The following is a 22,769-nucleotide window of genomic DNA, read 5'->3' as shown; positions in this document are numbered from 1 at the left end:
GCCCCTCCGTTCAGCCAATAGGCCAATAGGCGCCTCAGACGGAGGAGCCTGTCACTCAGTGCCCCCCGCCACAGGACTCTGAAAGGGGGTGTGGCCACTCAGAGAGCCAGTTTATTAGTGGGGAGAGAAGGGGGCGTGGCAGCCACGGAGCGAAGCTATTGGACCGCAGGAGCGAGGCGAAGGCAGAGGTGAGGAGGAGGATGGCGAGAGGAGGCCGGCCCCGCCGAGGTCGGTGTTGTGAGATTCTGTTTGTCACAGGTCCGTGGGGAAAACAGGGTCGACAATGGGTGGTGTGAGAACGTGGGAACAGGGCCTTTTGTGTGCTATGTTCTTCATGCTATATTATTTTTATGCTAGTTGCTTTGATGCCTTCTGGAGGAGATAAAAGCAGGATAGGAAACGTAAAAATAAAATAATATCCTGCACACATGCATCCAGGTTTTTTAATGAGCACATAATACAACAACCTACCTCACAGGGTTGTTGTGAGGAGAAATAACTATGTGCACCACTCTGGGCTCCCTGAAGGAAGAATGGAATATAAATTTTAAAAAATACTTTATGCCACCACAGTTGTGCAAAGCTATATCTGACTCTCAACTATTGCAAATGTGTTGGGGAGAAAACTTGGGGTAATACAAGTCTAAAAGCCTGTGTAGTGTAGCAGTGCTTGCAGGGGTAGGCAAGCTTTAGCACTCCAGCTGTTGAACTGTATTGTGGCTGAGCATGATGGGAGTTGTAGTTCAATAACAGCTGCAGTGCCAAAGGTTGCCTAGGTAGAGGGTCATACTAGGACCTTGGAAATCCAAGTTCAAATCCCCACTAAACCATGAAACTAACTGAGACCAGTCACTCTCTCAGCCTAACCACCTTTACAGAATTGTTGTGAGGCTTTTAATACTGTTCAGGCCCGTGGGGATGGAGTAGAGTTTCAGGACTATTACTACTACTACTATGTATATACTGCACATCAACAAAAATTCTCAAAGTGTTTACACAGAAAAAATAAACAAGATGGTTCCCTGTGCCAAAAGGAAACACAAGGTAGAAACCAACAACAGCCAGCCACTGGTAGGATGCTGTGCTGGGGTGAATTGGACCAGTTGCTCCTCCCTTCCCCTAATAAATATGAGAATCACCACTTTAGTCAGTCAGTTTAGTCAGTGTCCCTTTGGTCAGTTAGGAGGGGCTGTTCTCTCCCCGCTCCCATCCCCTTGAGGCCTTCCCTGACGGTGCTAGAGTCAGGTTTGGGCCTGGCTGCTCACCTGAACATTTCATTGCTGTAAAACAGGGAGTGTGATAGAGAATTGGAAATAGAGAATGTCACGTTCTTGTTTTTGTTTCCTGAAACAACCTTATAGAGGAGAGGAGTTTTTAACCTCACAGCACACCTGAGGCAGAACACCAAATGCCACCTCCACCCTTGTACACCTTCTGTTTTGTTGGTGGTGGTAAGAGTTGTTGCCATATGTGCACAGAGACATGCACTAACACTCACTTCCTGGCCTGGTGCACACCCTCCTACCTCCCTTGTGGTGGGCTAGTAATGCAGTGGGGAAGGAAGCAGAAGAGCAAATGATGACATGGCAATAGAGGACAGGGGATGCATATTCTAATGCCCTTTCATTATCCCCTCTTCCACTTCCTTCCCCATTTCACTAATAATGCAGCAAAAGGAAAGTAGGAGGATGCACACTGGGCTAGGAGGAGGTGGAACACATAACTGTCCCAAAGCGGCTCTTTGAGGAGCAGTGGCTGTGCCTCTGCTCAGCAAAGAGCTGCGCTGCAGATGGTGTGTGTGTGGGGCGGGGGGGGAAAGCTTGCTGCCCCACTGGAATGCCAAAACTAGAGACTTCTGACTCATCTTGCCTTTTGAAAGGTCCTCCCTGCCTTAGCAGCCCTAATCCCATACTTCAGGATACTTACTGTGAATTGTTGGGGGACACAGCAGGCTATTTACTTCTTATTCCATTTTCCTCTTTGTATTTATTTTTTATTGACACTCTGGTATTCCATGTCTCAGCTGCTCTTGAACATTCCATAAGATTCTGGAAGCTCACAGGCCTAGATTTGTTTGCTTGTCTGTTTTTTGTTTTTTGTTTAGAAAGGGGGTGGGAGAGAGGCTAAACATTGTTTTAATTCATAAAGGTACCCTGGAGTACGTAAATCCATTTCCTTGTTTTTTGATGGCTCCAATTCACTTCCAAACAGGTAGTCATGGATGATGCAACCACCTAAGCTCACTATCTGTACATGTGAGCTGTCTGTTTTAACAATCTCCTCCAACCCTACAAACATACATGCCAAGGTGAGAGCCACTTAACAAGCTTGTGAATCTGTCATCTTCCCAACCTAAACATTTGAAGTTCCAGCTTGTGAGTGGCTGACATTCTGACAATTCTGACAAGTGTTCATTTCTGATAAAAATGCACCATCTCTCTGGTGCCATGTGGACACTCTCAGTGTGGCCAGCTCTGTACAGCACCAGCCATTCTGAGTGCCGGTGGGGGTGGACTTTTCTGCAGAATCAGAGGTGCGCAGGGAAGCCCGGAAGTCACACAGGGATGCCAGAAGAGTCTGAAGGGAATGACACCCCAGTGCTGCTGGGGAAAGTGCTGGGAGGAACTATAGTGCCCAGATGTTCCCATCACACCTTCACTATGGGGTGTGTGGGTGTGTACACCTCAGGATGAATTATTTGGCCTTTCTGATGAAATCTGCTACTGACCAGTATTCCCTATAACAGGGATTTCCCAGATGTTGTTGACTACAACTCTCAGAATCCCAGCTGCAATCGTCTTTGGCCAAGCATTCTGGGAATTGTAGTCAACAACACCTGGCAATCCGTTACAGGGAACACTACTACTGACCTGTAAGAAAAATCTGTCATTTTCTCAATTTCATCCAATACTCAACCTGTATCTTTGTGTAAATAAAACAAATATTATGAAGACACCATTCATTTGCATTTACTCTTGTTCCAAAGGAAACCAGAATCCAAGGCATGTTACAAACCCCTGGAACTTCGCACTGCTCATGAGAGCTGGGTGACCAGAGGCAGTGTAACAAATTCAATTATAATCACTTACACAACAGTCAGTTACATCAAACTCTGAGAGCTCAGTGGCTGACATCATAAGTGCACACATAAGGAGGAATTGAGAGGATGCAGTGATCTGTAAGAGAGGAAACATGTCACAGAGTCAGCAATGTCTTTTCTCTCTTACAGATTGCTTATGGAGTGCAGGCATAACTGGGAAGATTTGCCCACTTGCACAAGTGTGAGCATAGAGGGACTGGGGAGCTGCAGGTGCCAGCCCATTCACATCTGCACAAATCCTCCTTAGAATGTCAGGCAGTATGTCTTGGCCACAGTCAAATTTTTGAATTTTAGAAGAGATGGTTCCAGAGCAACAAAACTAGCCTTCAGGCTGAACTTAGTCTAAATACACTGGCTGACATCCTCACTAAAAAAGTATCTGCACAGCAGGGAGATGCATCTATGCTGTGGAGAGTTACCAGAGCACAGAGTGGGAGGAGGTGATTTTCTTTGATCTCTGCTTCCCCTAGGAATGCCCAGTGCCACCTGAAAATATTTTCCTGAGGGCTGTGCATCTCTCAGGGACATATTTTCAGAAATCAGATAAAATTGCTCCTCTCTGCTGCAGTGCAAATGCATCTTCTTGGAGTTTGGATGCTTCTTTAGTGAAGATCTCAGCCTTTGTTTTTAAAGGCATCGGTTGAGTAATTTATCCACATTTTTTGTAGAACAGCTATCTATTCTATTGCTTAGAAGATAAGGCCGTGAAGTCCTATGAATTTACTACAGGCAGTAAAAGAAAATTAGGTAGTAAAACCAAAGTTCTGTGTTTAAGACTAGTTTACAGTGGAGTTGTAGTTAAGTAAATGTTGTTTTAGCAAACTTTCAAGAACACAGGAATCCTAAGGGAAGGGAACATGGCCAAACGTGGACTGCCTCCAGCATGATGAATTCCTATATGGAAATTACTCTATGCAGTTAACAGCATGACCCACACAAGTACAACGTGACCATGATCCAAGGAGCTATTTTAGGTCTGCCCAAGGGCTTGGCTAAACTTCGTTTTAGTGTTTACTTTTTTCCTTTAAGAACACACCCACACACCATGTATTATCCACAGGCTGCTTTCAAAACTCTGCTCAGGCTACTGTTTGGATGTTTTTGTGTATAAATTGTCACATTTGAACAATCCTGAAAAGCAAGACTATTCAGAGGGGTGCAAGGGTTGTCCCCTTCCTTCAGATTCAGATGACGTTTCTGTGCACCTGGTTGGCCACTGCATGAGGCAAGATGTTGGACTGGATGGGCCTTGGCCTGATCGTGCAGGGCTTTTTTAATGTTCTTATCTGACCAACTATAGTGCCTCTTATACTATACATTGACTATAGCTATGAACTAGGTATGCATGAAACATGGTTTGGCGGGGAGGGGAGTAGGGAGCAGGAGCTTTAAGGAAGAGATCAGGTCCTTACCTGTTCTGCACCACCCCATGCAGCTTCCTGCTGGAGTGGCACTCAGCCCAAGTACCAGCATGTACATGGCCCATGCATTTGTCTGCCAATTGCAGCCCTATCTCGACCGGCAGGCCCTGGCAATGGTAACTCATGTCCTCAACATTTGTCATTTGGATTACTGTAATGCGTTTTACCTGGGGCTGCCTTTGAAGCTTCAGTTGGTCCAGAATGCGACAACCCGCCTGTTTATGGACGCTAGAAGAAATGATAGTGTTACACCTCTCCCACGGTCACTACACTGGTTACCTATCTGCTTCCAGGTCCAATTCAAAGTGCTGGTTCTTACCTTTAAACCCCTTTAGAGCTTAGCACCTGTTTACCTTCAGGACCGCCTCTCCCAGCCAGTCCCATCCTTTCCTGTGAGATCTTCTCAGGTTACCCTTCTTTTGATCCCTGGTCTCAGAGAGGTCCATAATACTAGGGCCCGTGGAAGGGCTTTCTCAGTTGCTGGTCCCCCTATTCTGGAACTCTCCTACTCCCAATTTGGTCTGCCTCCTCTCTTTCAGCCTTTAAATTGTTATTGAAGACATTTCTTTTCTGCCAGGCATTTGTCCTTTAATTTTTTTTTAAAAAAAAGTTTCTCTCTGATACTGTTCTTGCTTTGTACACTGCCCTGAGTCTGTGGATTGAGCGGTATATTACATCTTTTAAAAAATAAATAAATTTGCATGGTCAGCAACACCATGATGACCATGCAAATGGCACCCATGCATGCACGGATGCCATGTGCGCACTGGCACCACATGGGGGTACTTGGGTCAAGTACACTCCCCCAAGCAGGAAGCTGCATGGGGTGGCAGAGAGGAGATTAGCTCTCTGCAAAGCAAGGCTGAATGGGGCTGCAAGAAGGAACGCTGCAGCCCTGCGCCCACACTTTTTTGGAGAGTGCCGGTGGGGAGAGACACCCTCCCTGTCCCTTAAAATACCCCCCCCAACCCTCCCAGAAGTGCACGGAACTGTTTCCATGGACTTCCCTTCTACCCTCAAAGACAACTCAGAAATGGCAACTGGTGCAGAACACGGGCTCACCTCCCAAAATACAAATCAAAAGAATCATCATCATCAATTTTGTTAGCCGCCCCATAAATTGTTCTTTGGGCGGCTCACAACACAACATTAAAACATGAAATAAAAACACACAACATTAAATCATAACATACCAAAAAGGGGAAAAATACAGGATAAAATACAAAGCAATTTAAAGGCTCTTTAAAGATCAGCTAAATCAAATTTAAACATCAAATTTAAACATCAAAAATTAAAAGGCCTGAGTTAACAAACAGGTCTTTACATGGTATCTAAAAGAACAAAGTTATGAATCAGACGAACCTCACTGGGGAGGCTATTCCATAAACGAGGTGCGACTGCCCTCTCCCTGGTAGCCACCTGCCAGGTGGCTACCACCTGGCATTTTAGTTTACAAAAAAGACGACTGCGGGGAGACATGATAGAGGTCTATAAAATCATGCATGGTGTGGAGAAAAGTGGATAGAAATTCTTCTCCCTCTCCCATACCATTAGAACCAGGGGTCATCCCATGAAATTGATTGCCGGGAAATCTAGGACCAACAAAAGGAAGCACTTTTTCACACAATGCATAATCCACTTGTGGAATTCTCTGCTACAAGATGTGGTGACAGCCAACATCCCTGGATGGCTTTAAGAAGGGTTTGGATAACTTCATGGAGATCTATCAACAGCTACTAGTCAAAGGGCTGTGGGCCACCTCAAGCCTCAAAGGCAGGATGCCTCTGAGTACCAGTTGCAGGGGAGTAACAGCAGGAGAGAGGGCATGCCCTCAACTCCTACCTGTAGACTTCCAGCAGCCACTGTGTGAAACAGGATGCTGGACTAGATGGGCCTTCGGCCTGATTCAGCAGAGCTGTTCTTAAGTTCTCACTTTATTTGGCAGGGGCACGCAGAGGAGGGCCTTTGAAGATCTTAAGGTTTGGGTAGGGACATACGGGGCAAAGCGCTCTCTCAGGTAACCTGGTCCTATGCTGTTTAGGGCTTTAAAAGTTAAAACCAGCACTTTGAACTGGGCTGGACACTGGCTGGGAACCATTGCAGCTGATGGGAGCATTGGCGTATATGCTCAACACGTCCAGTCAGAGTTAATCTTGCAGCCCTATTTTGTACCAGCAGCACTCTCCTGTTTTCAAAGGCCGCCCCAGGTATAATGCATTGCAGTAATCCAAGTGAGAGGTTACCAGAGCGTGAGTTAAGTGTGGTCAAGCTATCTCTGTCCAGGCAAGGTCGCAGTCGGCGTATCAGGCCAAAGCTGGTAAAAGGAGCTCCAAGTCACAAAGGCCACTTGAGCCTCTAGTGACAGTGCTGGATCAATGAGCACCCCCCCCCCCAAAAAACCCAACCCTGCAGACCTGGTACTTCTGGGGGAGTGCAACCCCATCTAGAACAGGCTGAACATCATTCACCTGGGCAGAGGAACCATGGGCTAACAGTACTTCTGTCTTGTCTGGATTGAGTCTCAGCTTGATCATCCTGATCCAGTCCACTACTGCATCTAGGCATTGATTCAGGACAGTCACCGCCTCACCTGCATTTGATGAAAGAGAGATACAACTGAGTGTCACCCACATACTGATGACACCTCAGGCCAAATCTCTGAATGACCTCTCCCAGCCGTTTCATGTAGATGTTAAACAGAGGAAACAATGGAACCCTGAAGAACCCCAAAGCATAACTGCCAAGGAGTGGAGCCGTAATCCCCTAGCACCACTACATTACCCAAATTAATACAGTCATGTTCTGTCAGTTGAGGCTGCCCATTTCCTTTTGGGTCAAATTGTACTGGTTACTGCCTAAATGCTACACATCAGTAACATACCTGGGAATGCCTTCTCCCTTATAAATCTTCAGATGCATTAACATCAACTGGTCGCAAGTGGAAACTATGCTGTCTACCACCATGACCAGACATTACGGTCTGCATAGGATCAGGCTGTAAGTCAGGAGCAGGGCTGTCTCCTGTTGTGATCTCCACTTTGGGCTAAAATGGGCTTCTCTTGAACCAGAGTTCTAATCTTCAGGCTTTGTAGAGGGAAAAGAAAAAACTATCCTCAACCAGCAACATTATTAGGCTAGAACAACCCTTATGAGACCATCTTAAATCAGCAGCAGCCTGTACTGGTAGAAGGAGGGGAGTTAAGTTCATTTCCACTCTCCTCTCCCTGCCTCACCTTCCCCACTCTCTACACATAGACATACACATTGTAAGGTGGCAATCAGAGGAAAACATCTTGATCACTTTCTATATTCCCTTGAGCACTTTATTTTTAAGAGGTAGAAATTACTTTTATTTTAAAGACAATGAACTGCTTATCCCTATTAACCATGCTGTGGCCTCCAGCAGCTGATTGGATACTACTTCCAAGTGTATCGCTTGTAAAAGGAACTAGAATGTGTTGTATTTAACTGAAGTTTTCTTTTTAACTACAATATGTCTCTTCTTCAAGATCTCACTGTTCACTAACATTGTCTCAATTTAGAAGAAGCTAATCAGACTGCATACCCTGAACATTTCCCCATATTGGCATGTCTAGATCAAAGCTACCATGGGACCAATAGTAACTTTAAAAAACTGTACCAAAGGACAAACTGAGGTAAAAAAGGCACTAACAAATACACCCATCTTGTAATAAATTGTAACCTACCTTTCAAATGCAGCCTTCAGCCTCTATTTGGTAGTTTACGCTTTCCATATTTTAAGTGAAAGGATTATAGACATAGCTTAAACAAAAAAATGGCTGCAGAAATATCCCAGTGGCGCCATAGAAGCAGCTGATAGGTGGGTGCTGAAGTCCCAAAATAAGCCAACCTTAGCTGAATACTTTTAGGCTTCTTACGAGAAAAGCGAACACCATCCAATGCAAGCAATATAGTTTTGGACCCTGGTCCAGCAAGTAAGATGTATGCATGTCGGTACAGATAGATGTGCATATTTACAGTGTGTGCACATCCTCAATCCAATGCTATGATAAATCCTGTTGAAGTGATTGGATGCAGCTAATACAAATTAGGATATGCAGTATAATTAGTAATTAAATGAGACTAGAGTGGGATTGTATCTTTGATATTAAACTTTATACTCTGAGATTCCTAGCTGAATAGACTGTTTCACAGATGTGCTTAGTTCCCATTTATGAAAGCCTCTGGAGAGAACACCAAAATGTGTTGATTTTTGTATGTTTTATATTACATTTTTATTTTGCAAGAAAATAAATTATACAACTTAAAAAATAAAATTCAAAAATTAAGCAGTACATCAAAATAGTTCAGCCAGACTGCCATACAAGAAAAATCTGCTACCAGTCAAAATTGTACAGCATTATCTCAGTATGTAGTGGCACACATTCAAAACTGTAAATAACCATATGTAGATAGATATTACAACCTAGGAAACTCAAGTTTGCCCTGCACTCCAGGCTACATATAGTCTATTAACAAGAAAGCTCTCATATTGTTTTATTTCACAAATAGGACCTTGAATTTACAAAGGTAGCATCCCAGTCAGTTCCATGAAAATAGAAAAGTTTTGCAATTAAGATACCAAGTCTTTCTGTGAAATTATCAAATATTTCTTTCAGTTGCGTTTTTGAAATGTGTACCTTTTACAACAGAACTGCAATGCAAATAAATCCATGATGTTTGACTGCTCAGGCCATCTTTTAAAAAAAAAATTAAAGGAGAAAGTCACCACTAAAATGTCATTTAACTATACTATGTTCCAACAAAAACAGACCTAAGCAAATGAATAGATAGAAAACAAAGGGGCACCAGTAAGCTAAAGGAAAAAATGGAAGACTTCAAAATTAAGTGTGAAATTCATTTTTTGTGACAAAACCTTTTAATATCTATGTTTAAAATAAACACAAGCTACAGTATTTTTCACATCTAGAGTATTACTTAATACCAACCACAATGGCAGTGCTTGTGGCAACAAACATTTTTTTTTCAAAAGCAGCACCTCTTATGCTAGGTCTTTGGAGAAAGATATCCAAAGCCAGAAATCAGCTTTAAAAGTGCAATGTTGCCATATTGCAGTGATGGATTTCCCCCACCCCCCAAGTGAATGTTTTCATCTTTACTTAAAAACAACAACACCAATCTTCTTTCTGTTCCTGATATAGCCTTACGGGCATTTTGGTGAAAGTATCCTGACAAAGGATGCTAAATGTGATTCTGCACTGTAAGGAAATTGCTGGTGTGATTTTCAGATTCAGTGTTTACATGACATCCTTTTCCAACTCAAAAAAGAGAAACACACTGGACAGTGTTATAGGCACATTGCCCATTATAATTTTCCTGGCCCTAAACAGATGTTGGTAATTTATCGTTTTGTACATGAGAAATGTAGAGACAATAAGCACTTGATGTTTTGCTTCTACACAGATGAACAAGACAGAATTCCTTTTGAAAACTATTCTCATTGGCAAGATCCAAACAGCCCCAGGTGTGTGCCTAAAGTGCTTCTGTATGTGCATTGGGGTTTTGGCAATTTTCTTCCAAGTACAGCCCCTTGTGCTGCACAGGATCTCTCTCTAGAGAGTCCTGCAACCTTCAGGAGCAGCGTTTCAGTAGGCATAAGGAGGGGGAGAAGGGTGGGGGGGGGTGTGGAGAAGAGGGTGGCTCTGAAATGTTACAGATTGCTATTTAGATCCCAGCCACTAGTTTAAATCTTCAAAAGTATTTGTGTTGCCAGGAACTGAAACAGGGGAGATTCTGAAGGTCAAGTTGCTGGTCACTAGTGTCTGAAAAAAGTAGCAAGCAATTAAAATTAGGTTTGTAGCTGGTTTTATATTTAATATGCTATGCCTACTCCATCCAAGGCAGAATTAATGGGAAGCATACAATTCAAAAGCACTCTATCAAAATGTTTGAGAAATATGTACATACATTTAAAAAAAAATATCTTTGCTTGTCTTTTCCTGCCCAATTATTTCTAAAGAAGTGACCAAATAAAACACAGTTCTAGTAATCTTGTAACATGTACAAGAGCCTTCTGGGGAACCAATTATAATTTTCTTTAACATGTTGAGCATTTGACCAATAAGTATGTAAAACCACTTTTTTATTCTTATTCATAACATTTTGATGCAAATTCATCAATTATATTAACTTTGAAGGGAACACAAATTATCTTCTGTTGTACAAGCAACAGACAATGCACATAAATACAAATAGTGAGATTTTAAATCATTGCTCTATTTTCATTCACCCACCTTTGCATATCCATGGAGGCTTGTTGCTCGCTGGCATATCAGGAGCGCATACAATGTCCTCACCCTCAAAACTTTGTACTTTGGAGCTGGTATGTGAAATTTGCTTCAGGGTAGAGGTACTAACCTTTGTTTGTGCACAGACAATTAACTTTTGGAACCTTATTATATGTAAAATACAACCACCCTTACAAAATTCACTTTGCCCACAAAGCATGGTCTTTTCACCTACTAAGAAGCAATAGTTAGGGTTATTGTACATTACCACTAACCACCAGAGAGCAAGACAGCCAGTCTGGAGCTCTGAGCTGCTGAAATTTCAATGGTAGTTCTGCAAGTTGCCTTTTAATGCATAGCAGTAGGGGGAGGGCAGAATAATAGTTGCATTGCCTTTTTCTCCATTAGCTAACTTCTTTGCTGGGATAGTACTGATATCAGGAACAGGAATCTAGCAGAGGACAGACATTTCACAACAGATGGAGACAAAAGTAACTTAATAATTACTTAGGAGATATTCATTTGTGTTGTGGTAGTTTCCTTGCTTTCAAGTAAAGCAAATTTTACTCTTAAGCCTTAATGTGTGTTCTTACATTGCTTTGCTTCTTTAAATCTGAGACTGATACTTATCAAAGGGGGGGAAAGACAGATATGGGCACATTCCACCAGTAAGGGCTCCTACACATTCCACTCAACCAAATATAGAATGGTGGCAGAAGTTTTTGGTAGGATAGTTAAAACCCTTAAAGAAGGGTGTGTAAATCTCTCAGCACATACATACAGAGCTGATCTACTAGGCCAAGGAGTTGTCTTCTTCCACATAATCTTCCCACCCCACACGCAGAATTGTAGCATTAGATATTTTCAAATAGATAGGATAAAATATAGGGATTGTCAAAATGTTAATTTCCATTTTGGGGAAGTTGTGCATTGTCCACTTTTAATGCAATCAGATTTAGGCAAGCATACTAAAACAGTGAATACAAATATTAAATGTACAAAGAAATACACTTAATATTTCATTTCATTCCACTATAAACAGACCCATCCATGAAACACAGTTCTTAAAAGGTAAATCAATATTTAAGAGAAAGTGACATCTCTTCAAGAGTAAAAAGAGGGGGGTGTTGAAACAAGCCACCTGTCCATATAAACAAACATGTACCCAAGTTTAAATTGGATATATCCTGCGTTAACGTCACCTGCATCTCAAAATCCAAATCCAGTTGTTACACTGAAGCACCTGCTTGAGCCAACAGATAAATATTCCTCTTCAGCTGTGATGTATGTGTCTTGTTCAAATGTTATACATAAAAATGGAGCAAACGGAGGGCAGTATATTTATGTTGATTCAAAACACAAAGTGTGAAGTGCTAAATCTAGTCCTATTTGCAATTTTTAAAATGTGAAAACAGTTCCTCAGTGCATGAACATTTGAAGATCTTTTCCTTGTGCAAGTACTGTTCATTTTAAAGCCCCAAGTCTGTTCTCTTCCAAGTGGGTAAATCAAACTACTTTTTTAAAAAGCTCACAACGGGCTCTCCATGAATGCAAAGTTTTCCCACAAAAAACAGCATGCTGTTAAAAATGTGTGCAACATGAAGGAATCGCCATCATGCTAGCTGAAACAAAGGTTGGCAAAACAAAGTCCTCTGGTAAGGTAAGGCAGGGATTTGAATATGTAATACAAGTCAAACAAGTCCTTCTGCATCACAGGCCCTCTTTTCTTGTCACTGTCTGCCCAAACCACCTTCAATGCACATCTTCCTGGCATCTTCCAGTAAGTCTTCAAGCTACGCCATGTATATAAAAGTGTTGATATCTGATTCATCTCTTCTGATATACTTGTGTTCTATAAGCCATTCAATCTGCTCTTTTATCATTTTCTTCTGTGGCAAGAACATGTTTTTTAATATTTCTACTAGTTCAGTCTGAAGCTGTGCATTAGTAATTTTCTTCCTCATTTTCATTATTTGGATGATAGCCTCCTAAGTAAGGGGGGAAAGGAAAGAAAATGCATTTTGAAGATAAATATTGTACTAGCAAATGCAAATCCAGCTAAGTGGTTGGCAGAGAAGGCATATGGCCAGTTTCACAAGCACTGTTTTATATTTTATGTCAGCACATTATAAACTGGAAAACTAAGAGCACTTGTTTTACCAATTAAAAAGGTATAAATAATACCTTCCAAGGATAAACCCCCTTTAGATGTGCACTTACCAGCTCAGATACAACCCCACATAGTTACCACGCAAAAAAACCAGGTTGCTTACCTGAAACTGATGATCTGGTAGAGATCAGTCGGTATCCATAAGAATGGGTTCTGTGCCTGCGCAGGAGCCATGCAGTAGCTATGCCTGAGCTAGTCGAGGCGCCTAGGCCACACCCCCACACAGGGTGTGCTATTTAAGGTGTGCTCGTGGCATGAAGTCCCTCAGTTCTTGGATGACCGCTGTAGAGGACGACCATCCATATAAGCAGGTGAGTTCATCCAAAGGTAAAAGATAAAGTCAATGGCAAGGGCGTGCACACCTGTACACACATAGACGTAGCACTACTAGAGAAGGGAGGTTGGGAGGGTCTTATGGATATTGATGGATCTCTACCAGATCATCAGTTACAAGTAAGCAACCTGTTTATCTGGATCGAGATCCGTCAATGCCCATAAGAATGGGTGTTTAGCAAGCTCCATTAGGAGGATGGGAGCGGTAGTAGCTATTGCAAAACCTGCTTTAATACACTCCTCCCAAAACTGGCCTCCACAGCAGAACATACATCTATGGCGTAGTGCTTCACAAAGGGAGACTCCGAGGACCAGGTTGCTGCTTTGCAGATGTCCTCAAAAGTCACGTCCGTGCAGCCGAGGAAGTGTGCCCCCTGACTGAATGGGCTTTTATTGCTTCTGGTGGTGTTTTGTTCTGCATTTTGTAAGAGAACAGGATGAGTTCTACCAGCCATTTCGATAACCGTTGACAGGAGATGGGGGTGCCCTTAGTAGGGCCCTTGTAAGATATAAACAGACATGTAGAACAATAAAGCCTGGCGAACATCCATGGCATGCATCGTTCCAGGATCGTTCCAGAATAGCAGTGGGGTTCCTGGAGAAAGTAGGGAGAATGATGTCCTGATTTAGATGAAAATTGGACACTATCTTTGGAAAAAACCCGGGATCCAGGCATATGGACCTTGCCCGGATAGAAGATTGTATATGGAGAATTCACTCTTAGGGCTGTTAATTCGCACACACGTCTGGCTGTAGAGACAGCAATCAAGAAGGCTGTTTTCCAAGATACTAGCTTCAAGGAGGACATGGTCATGGGCTCAAAAGGAGCGTGGGTAAGTGAATACAGGACTAAGGACAGGCTCCATGGTTCTACCGGTGACTTGACTGGAGAATAAACATGCGAAAGTCCTTTTAGGAAAGCCTTACTCAGAGGATATGAGAAGAGAGTTCTCCCCTCACTCCCTGGATGTTGCGAGGATAAGGCGGGCAGGTGAACTTTCAATGAAACATTGGCCAGTCCCTTGGTCTTTAGAGTTGTGAGGTATCGTAGGACCTCCCGCACTGAGGCCCTCTTGGGTAGAAAACCTTTGGAGTGTGCATAGGTCTTGAACCGGTGCCACTTGCTCAAATAATTAGGCCGGGTGGACGTTTTCCGCTGGTTAAGTAGGATGTGGTTCAGCAGATTATCCGCCAGATGGTCGGGCGGAGAGTGTGAACGTCTGGATGGAGAATGCGACCTTTGTCTTGTGTGAGGAGATCTAGGTGGTAAGGCAGGTGTTGGTAGCAATTCCTGGACAGTCTGCATACCTGTGGAAACCAGGTTTGCCTTGGCCACCACGGTGTCACTAAGATGCCTCTGGTTGGTTCTACAAGCAGGCGCGCCATCACTCTGGGTATCAATGGAAGTGGAGGAAACATGTATGGCGTCTCCTGCGGCCAGTCTAGTTGGAAAGCAACCCCCAGAGATTAAGAGTCATGGCCCGCTCTGGTGCAATAGTGGGGCAGTTTTGCATTCGTGGAGCATGCAAATAGGTCTACAGTGGGGTACATCCAAAGGTCAAAGAGGGGCCAGGACATCTGTCTGAAGCTCCCAGTCGTGCTGTCAGTCCTGAAGGAAGACTCGACTGAGGTCGTCCGCCAAGGTGTTCTCTAGGCCTTTGAAGTGTATCGCCAGTGGGATAATCTGATGCTAAGTGCACCAGTGCCACAACTAGACGCTCAGGGCACAGAGACTGCGGGATACCATCCTGCCCTGCCAATTGATGTAGGCCTGCGCAGTCGTGTTGTCAAACTGGACTTGGACAACCCTTCCTTGTAGGATCAGTAAAAATGCCTGCAGTGCCTGGAAGACTGCAAAGAGCTCCAGGAAATCGATATGCAGTAGGGCCTGAAGTGGGAACCATCACCCCTGGATTTTGTGGTTGTTGCAATGTGCATCCCAACCTTACAGGGATACATCCATGGTCAGCCAGACAGATGGAGAAGGAGGTTGAAACGGGACTCCACTGAGTAGGTTTCTGCACTGTGTCCACCAGGATATTGAGCGAAGAACCTGTGGCAGTATCTGCAAACGCTTCCACTGGCCATCCCTTGTAGGGAGGAAAACTGACAGGAGCCAAAGTTGCAACTTTTGCATTTTCAGCTTGGTGAAATGGATGACTGTGTTGCAGGAGGCCATCAGTCCTAGCAGGCGCTGTATCCTTTGGGCTGGCTGCAGAGGCTGTTGTTGGAAGAGTGATACAAGGTCCAGAATGCAAGTGTATCTGTCCTCTGGCAAGTATGCTCTCTGGCATCCAGAACGGCCCCTATGTAAGAGATTACGGGCACAGGCTCCAGATGAGACTTTTTCCAATGACCTGGATACCCAGGTCTCGCAGAAGGTAATGGATGTGCAAAAGTAACTAGTCTTTGACTTTTGCTGTCATAAGCCAATCATCTAAGTGAGGGTATATGGAGATTCCTCTGGCTCTCAAATGTGCAATCACCACCGCCGTGCATTTTGTAAAAATCCTCGGGGCGGTGGACAATCTGAATGGCAATACATTGTATTGGTATATTTGGTGGCCGACAGTGAAGCATAGGTACTTCCGATGACATGGTCGAATATTGATGTGAAAATAAGTGTCCTTGAGGTCCAGCGTTGCAAACCACTTTTCCCCTTGGATAAGGGGAAGGTTCTGCTGCAACGCCATCATATGGAATTTTTTGATGGTGACAAACTTGTTCAGGCGTCGGAGATCCATGTTGGGCTGAATGCCTCCATCCCATTTGGGAATTTGAAAATAACGGGAGTAGAATCCATCATGCCTGTTCACCCACGACACCGGGGCTATTGCCCCCTTTTCTAACAGCACCCTCACCTCTTCTTGTAGAGTTCATGAAGGTGGAGTGACCCTGACCTTTGTGAACCAGGGTAGTGATCTGAACTTGACTGCGTACCCTGAAGTTATGATTTTTAGGACCCAGCAATCCAATGCTATGCATTGTCACACGGGGGCATGGCTGGCCAGCTTGATGGTAGCCTGGGACGGAAGGATGGAATGATCCGTCAAGGCAGTTGGCATCACCCCTGCTGGCAGGAGAGGGGAGCTGGGAAGTGTCAGTGGGCAGTCCTGTATTTCGAAGTCGCTTCTGGGTTTCCTATGTTTTTAAACGCTGAGACTGGGAAGCCTCAGACTTTTGTTGATAGGCCCATTTACAATAGGATGTATACATTCTAAAGTCTTGACGGTCTTGATCCCGGAGGAGCGGCCGGTACTTCCTGTAGTTGAGTCGGTACTTAGTAGTTTGTGAAGTGGAAGGATGTGACGTAAAGGTTCTGGCAGTGAATTTTGATTTTTTCAGCTGCTCCATAATCGCATCCGTGGTTTTGCTGAAGAGTCCTGTGCCATCAAAAGGCAGTCCTTCGATCTTGTCTCTCATATCTTGTTGCAGGGCTGTTGACCTTAACCAGGCATGCCTTCACAGAGTGATTGCTGCTGTCATTGCCCGTGATTCACTCTCTGCCAAGTGTTTGGCAATGCTGAGTTGTCTGCGCGTTAGCACTTCAGAGTCTTCCAATGTCTTGCAGAACTTGGTTCTAAAATGTTGTGGTGAGAGTGTGTCCAGATCCTTCTCCAAGAGCTCCCAAAGGCTGTGCATGTATTTTGCTGTGCCACTTTAATAGACTGACAGGTGGTCAAGTGGACTTTCCTCCCCAGCATGTCCAATTTTCTCCCCTCCTTATCAGGTGGGACCGTATGATGTTTCCCACTCTTGGAGGAGGAGGCACAATCAATCACCAAGGAACCTGGCACTGGGTGTTTCAATAGGTATCCATTGTCTTTATCTTGAATGCGGTAAAGGCTTTCTAATTCCTCAGACCTGGGAGTGGATGTGTGCAACAGTTCCCAAGCACATTTCGCTGCTCTTGTGATCATGGGTAATATTGGCAAGGCCACAGGTGCAATTGATTGTGACCACAGCATAAAGTTGTATACCGGATCATCTATGGTAGCAAGTTGGGAGAGAATGTCCAGACCTAGGGCATCAGCCACAACCCAAACGTGCTTATAATAAGCCTTTAGTTCATCGTTTGGGGAGACGTAAGTTGGAGGTGCCACATCCACAGGTGGTTCCACAATGATGCCCTCTTTTTCAGAGTCTGATTCCAAATCAGACGAGCCATAGGGTTCTGATGGAGAGCCTGAGGGAGGCACGTTCCAGCGCGTATCAGCGGTAGTATGAGTCTCAGGAGCCGCAACAGGAGACATCGGCAGGGGGTCTGTTTGAGTTGACTTTGAGCAGACACTGGAGGTGTTTGGGATGCACGTTGGACCACAGCCAAGGTGTCAGTTTGTCTTGTTGTTGATTTATAAGTATGAAGTTCCGAGTGTGAATCCCTTGTGGGAGGCTCTGAGGAAGAAGATGTCACAGGTTGCCAGCTCCTGTTACTGACTGACTGACTAAATAAATAAATAAGGTGCTGCAGGCGACACGGTACCCACAGCGGAGTGGCTTAAACCACAGCTATGCCAGGTAAGTGGAGACCGCAGACGGGCCACTGTTAGGAGTAGAAGTCAAATGCGTTGTGGCAGCAGACACCACCAGTTGCGGTGGGTCAACATTGGCTGGTAAAAAGCCCTTGAATGTTGAAGTAGAGTGCTTGCTGGACGAGGAGTCCAGCAGGGAGAGGAGAGACTGAGTCGCCGAAGGCAGATTCTCTTCCGCGTCAACATTGATGACCTTGAATGTCGACAGCAGAACTTGGTACCATGGGGTTACCTGCGTTGACGTGGAAAGGACCGGCGTGTGCAAGGTTGACAGCCGCTGGTGTCAATGGAGTGGAGGAAGCGAGAGATATTGGTGCCGGTGAGAACGAACGTGCTATCGGCATCGTAACGGCCACTGCCATCGGCAAGGAGGTGGCATATATAGTGATTGGTGTCGACGTCGAGGGGTCCTGACTTGCAGCACTCGACATTGATTCGGCACTGAAGTCGACAGGGCCAACGTCGACGGTGGCCAAGACACTGGGGCCTGTACTAAAGCCGGAGACGGAGTCTGTTCCACGGTTGAGGCCGATAATCGCTTGCCAGGAAAGGAATCAGTGAGGTCGACAGCATGATGCTTTGCCGACTTCCGATGCTCCTCTCTGGAATCCAGTAGGTAGACTGATCCCTTTGAAGACAAGGATTCCGCCAACCTTGACGTCGACATTGTCTGTTTTGTGGTTGACATTTTCGAAGTCGATGCCGTTTTCGACATCAACGCTGTTTTTGACGTCGACAAGGCAGCTTTCGATGATCTCGTTGATTCATGCCTCGAGGTCGAGGACGATTTTGAGTGATGTTTGCCCGATATCGAAGGCGGCGGAGCCGAAGATGATCTCGGTGTCATTTTCTGAGCTGTGGCCGATGGGCGAGGAGTGCCCAGGAGTCAACGGGCTCAAAACATCGTCATAGATAGCTGCCCGAAGACAAAGCGGATTTTTTCATGTCTGCTTTGAAAAAGACAGACAAATCTTGCATGCGGAGTCATTATGGTCCTCACCAAGGCACAACAAGCAGAAGTCATGATGGTCCTTTGATGGGCGTTTTGCCATACAGCCTTCACACCATTTAAAAGATTTCTTCTCCTCAGCCATTATCACGTTCTGTAGAATAGTCAAGTCCGTGCAAGGGTCAGAATCCATAGGATCATCGCTAGCCAGACTGAGTAAAAAAACAAAGGGATTTTCATCATCCGTTCCGAGTCACACAACCAAATGTAGTTCATCAATCGGTCTGAGTCAAAAGTCCGATAAGTCAGTCAATTTGAAGAATAAAAGGAGATGAACTCTTCTTAGAAAGAAAAGAGGAACTTTCTGACTTTCCAGGCGGCAAACCGAGATCCAAACGCAAAGGTGGTCAGAAAAGAACTGAGGGACTTTGTGCTACAGGCACGCCTTAAATAGCACGCTCTGCGTGGGGGGCATGGCCTAGGCACTTCGACTAGCTCAGACATGGCTACCGCATGGCTCCTGCACAGGCGCAGAACCCATTCTTATGGGCATCGACGGATCTCAATCCAGATCTTTTGATTTAAAGACAAACGGCTGAATACACAAAACAGTCCTGACTTCATATTATTGAAATCAGCGGTCTACATCCAGTTTAACATTGTGTCCACTGGAAAAAAAGTTTAACATGAAAGGGGCAATATTCACCAAACTCCTCTTCACTTTGAAGCCCATTGTGCCTCCCAAAAATGTGTCTCCAATTGTGCCGCAACCTTCAGGGACATATTTTTAGGAGGAACAGTGTGATCTCATTTCAGCCAGTGTCATGGGTATGGAAGTATCAATGTATGGCCAAAAGGATGACTACAGAAATTAGGCAAAGCAAGCCAATATGTCATTCAGACACCAGTGGGCACATGGGCTCCCAAGGCCTAAGCCTACAACTCACCACACACATTGTTGCTAGGGTGAACATATGAATCAGCCCATTTTGTCAGTGTGGCAGCACAAAACTAAATGATATTAGTGACACATTTATTGATGTCCCCACATGCACACAGACTCACTAGCAAAGGCAAACTGGCTGTTTGAAGGCTTCATTGAATTCCAAAGGTGAGCAATATGGCCAGCCTATCCTCTCTTGGGGGGCACTGGAGGATAGTTAATTGATTATGAGTAGTTTCCTGAAAATCTCACCCATTTTAATATGCAGCTGTGGTATTATTTTGCTATGCACAGCTAATTTTGAGTCATTTTTAAGCAAGCAGGCATGAAGCTGACTTATATGGAGCCAGACCATTGGTTCATCTAGTTCAGTACTGTCGGCTCTGTTTGGCAGCAGCCCTCCAGGGACTCAGGCAGAGGTCCTCAGGCAACCTTCAATTTGAAATGCCAAGGATCAAACCAAAGGGTCTCGTGCAAAGCATGTACAGGAGAACCTTATTATTTGCAGGGGTTCAGTTCCTCACCTACACCGCAAGTAACGATTCCTATGGGGAAAGCGGGTTAAGGTTCCAGAATGCACAAAAAAGTAGTAAAAATATCCCCAAGAAACAGCAAAGAAACTACTGTAAAGTGCTCCATGAGGTCTCCTTGTGCCCAGCAATGCCCCCCAGACTGTGAAATGTGTCCCTAAACTGAAAAAGTCACTTGGAAATGATTATTTTATTCAGAAGGCAGGCAAAAAGCAGAAAAACCAACAAAAAGCAGAACTCTGCCTTGCTCCATGGGGTCTCTTTGTGCCCTTATGCCCAGCAATGCCCCTTAGACCACCAAATGACCCCCAAACCATGAAAAATCATTAAAAAAATGTGTTTTTTCTCAAAGAAATGAGTCATAAAATGGCTCCTAGAGATAAAATGGAGGGCAGAACTGACCTCAGAAGTTGCCTCCGGCCCTCCAAGAATCACGGATACATGGATTTTTAACCCTTTAGTATTTGCAGATACTAAAATTGGGTGTCAATTAGACACCCATGAATACATGAAAACGAAGATATAGGATCCGCGTATATAGAGATTCTCCTGTACTCTCATTACTGAGCTAAGGGCCTCCCCCACTTATATATATTCTGCAGATTGTGAATTAGTCATGATAAGTATCAGTATACTCAGTATTAAAAGCAAATTCTGTGTCCAAACAATACAAACCCTGCTACCTGCATTAATTATGGAATTAGGGTCAGTTTCCACAGTCATTCTGCCTAATTTATTCTACGTCTGCTAGTCATGGTAGGGGCAGAGATACTACACCCCTAGACCCCAAGCCATGGAAGAGCATTATCCAGCCATTTATTCTGAAATTTCAGCCAGCATAGACCATACACTTTCAAGCATTATCTTGGCAATCATTAGGGCAAGGGATATGCTTATTACTAGGGATGTGCACGAACCAGTCCGCAGGCCATGTTAGAGGCCTGCGAATCATTTTGCAAGTGGCCCAGTCCAGTGGTCCGATGCTGGGGTGTGTGTGTCGCTTTAAGGGCGGCGGGGGGGTTGTACTTCCCTCCCACTGCTTTTCCCCTTCCGGCGCTCCATTTTTGAGTGAAATTTTCGGGGCAGTAGCAGTCCTCCCTAGCACTCCTGCCCCCTTGTTGACTGCCCAAAGCGGAAGTAACTCCTGCGCATGCTGACACGTGCAACCCCGCCCCCACTTAAAGCGACACACCCCCGGCATCAGACTGCGCCTCCACGGTCCGTGCACATCTCTACTTATTACAAGGAAAGCAGAGGTTCTGAGGAAACTGAATTCTGCACCCAACACGTGGAATCTAATCATGCACACAACTGAATCACAATAAATTCAGATTCATTTTGCAACTTGCTATGCTGCTAGTACTGAAATCTGCTTGGACCTCTACCCACTTCAGTTTACACCATTATAAATCCATCACAGAACTGATTGTTCACCTGCCTGAATTGTGGAGCAGATAGTTAATTGTGAAGCTCCATATTCTACAGTGTCAGTTCTACTCTTCACTTAACTAGATACACTGTAAAGGAAGGGGAAAGAAATCAAGATATCAGGGCACTGAGGCACTCCAAACTTTCCAAGAGCATACTGACAGAACATGACTATCAAGCTGTAGTTCTTTTTTTCTTTTTTTAATGCATCACACACTAACACAGCTGTTGGAAAGACAGCATCAGAGGAAGCCAGCAAGTAATGTTGGGTTGTTGACATACCTGCGTTCGTAATATTCTTAACTGGACTATCCCTTCATTTTCTTCTTCTCGCATTCTCTCTGTAGTTAGCTGCAGTCTACCAATCAGGTTTATCTTACCTCTCTTTTGAACTTTAGCATTTTTTCTGAAAGAATCAATTATAGAGATGGTGAACACACAACACCACGCACCCAGAATATATAAAAAGATACAGGATATAGACACACCACCCTCATATCATCTAGATCTAACTGACAGTAGGGTCTTACTTGTCTACAAGTGTGACTGAGCCCAGCAATGTGTGAAGTAATAAAGCAAATGCTAATGAGCAAGTATGCTAACGAGCAACCCAAGTCCATTCCACCAGCTATCCATCACTGTGTGCTTACATCAAGCCCTGCCTTGCTGCTATCCTTCTTGCCTGTTATCTTTGCTACCTCAAAAATCAGCCGATTCAAGTTCCTTATACTCTGCCATTGCCACTTCTCCCTCCTACTGTGTCATCATCCCTTCATAATTAAAACCATTGGCACCTGCAACTTTCCTGCCTCTTATCTTCCTCCTACCACAGCCAGTTCATATCAGTTGGATCATCCCTGTTCATTACTTTCAATTCCTTTATACAGCCAGGCACAAATCTGCAGACTTGAGGGAATCTTTCCAAGAAGAAAAGTGCTGAGATTACAGCAAGCAAAGCTGTGTCTCTGAAAGAAGCTGTTGGTGCATGTGCATGCTAGCTACTGAAAGGGATCCCTAAACACACCCACACTTCTGGGATGTCTGAGGAAGCGATTGCTGGTGAAGGCAGAGGGCACATCTCTTCCCTCCTGGCT

The 22,769-nt window shown here is 44.5% G+C and overlaps 1 protein-coding gene and 1 long non-coding RNA gene across 4 annotated transcripts in view; one reads left to right on the top strand and one right to left on the bottom strand.

Annotated features, from left to right (window-relative positions):
- Positions 1-70: 70 nt before the first annotated feature.
- LOC128351442 (uncharacterized) overlaps positions 71-22,769 on the top strand; it is a 36,182-nt gene continuing 13,483 nt past the window's right edge. Inside the window, exons 1-2 of the long non-coding RNA XR_008319776.1 lie at positions 71-258; positions 9,967-10,027. This is a non-coding gene — a long non-coding RNA (uncharacterized LOC128351442). The remainder of the gene's footprint in view (positions 259-9,966; positions 10,028-22,769) is intronic.
- The window catches only part of CUL5 (cullin 5), a 58,934-nt gene continuing 44,909 nt past the window's right edge, over positions 8,745-22,769 (bottom strand). For 2 of the 3 annotated variants that reach the window (XM_053310975.1, XM_053310976.1), the window contains exons 18-19: positions 21,958-22,081; positions 8,745-12,778 (exon numbers count right to left, since the gene is read on the bottom strand). In XM_053310975.1, the coding sequence (XP_053166950.1) occupies positions 12,584-12,778; positions 21,958-22,081 (319 nt within the window). In that variant the 3' untranslated portion in view covers positions 8,745-12,583. Of the gene's footprint in view, positions 12,779-21,685; positions 21,765-21,957; positions 22,082-22,769 lie in introns of all 3 variants that reach the window. The other variant, XR_008319772.1, reaches the window with a different exon arrangement.

The sequence above is a fragment of the Hemicordylus capensis genome, chromosome 3 (genome assembly GCF_027244095.1).
Source record: "Hemicordylus capensis ecotype Gifberg chromosome 3, rHemCap1.1.pri, whole genome shotgun sequence".
In the NCBI taxonomy this organism is placed as follows: Eukaryota; Metazoa; Chordata; class Lepidosauria; order Squamata; family Cordylidae; genus Hemicordylus; species Hemicordylus capensis.
Note: the sequence above shows the minus strand (reverse complement) of the source record. Positions and strands in the feature narration are given on the sequence as shown.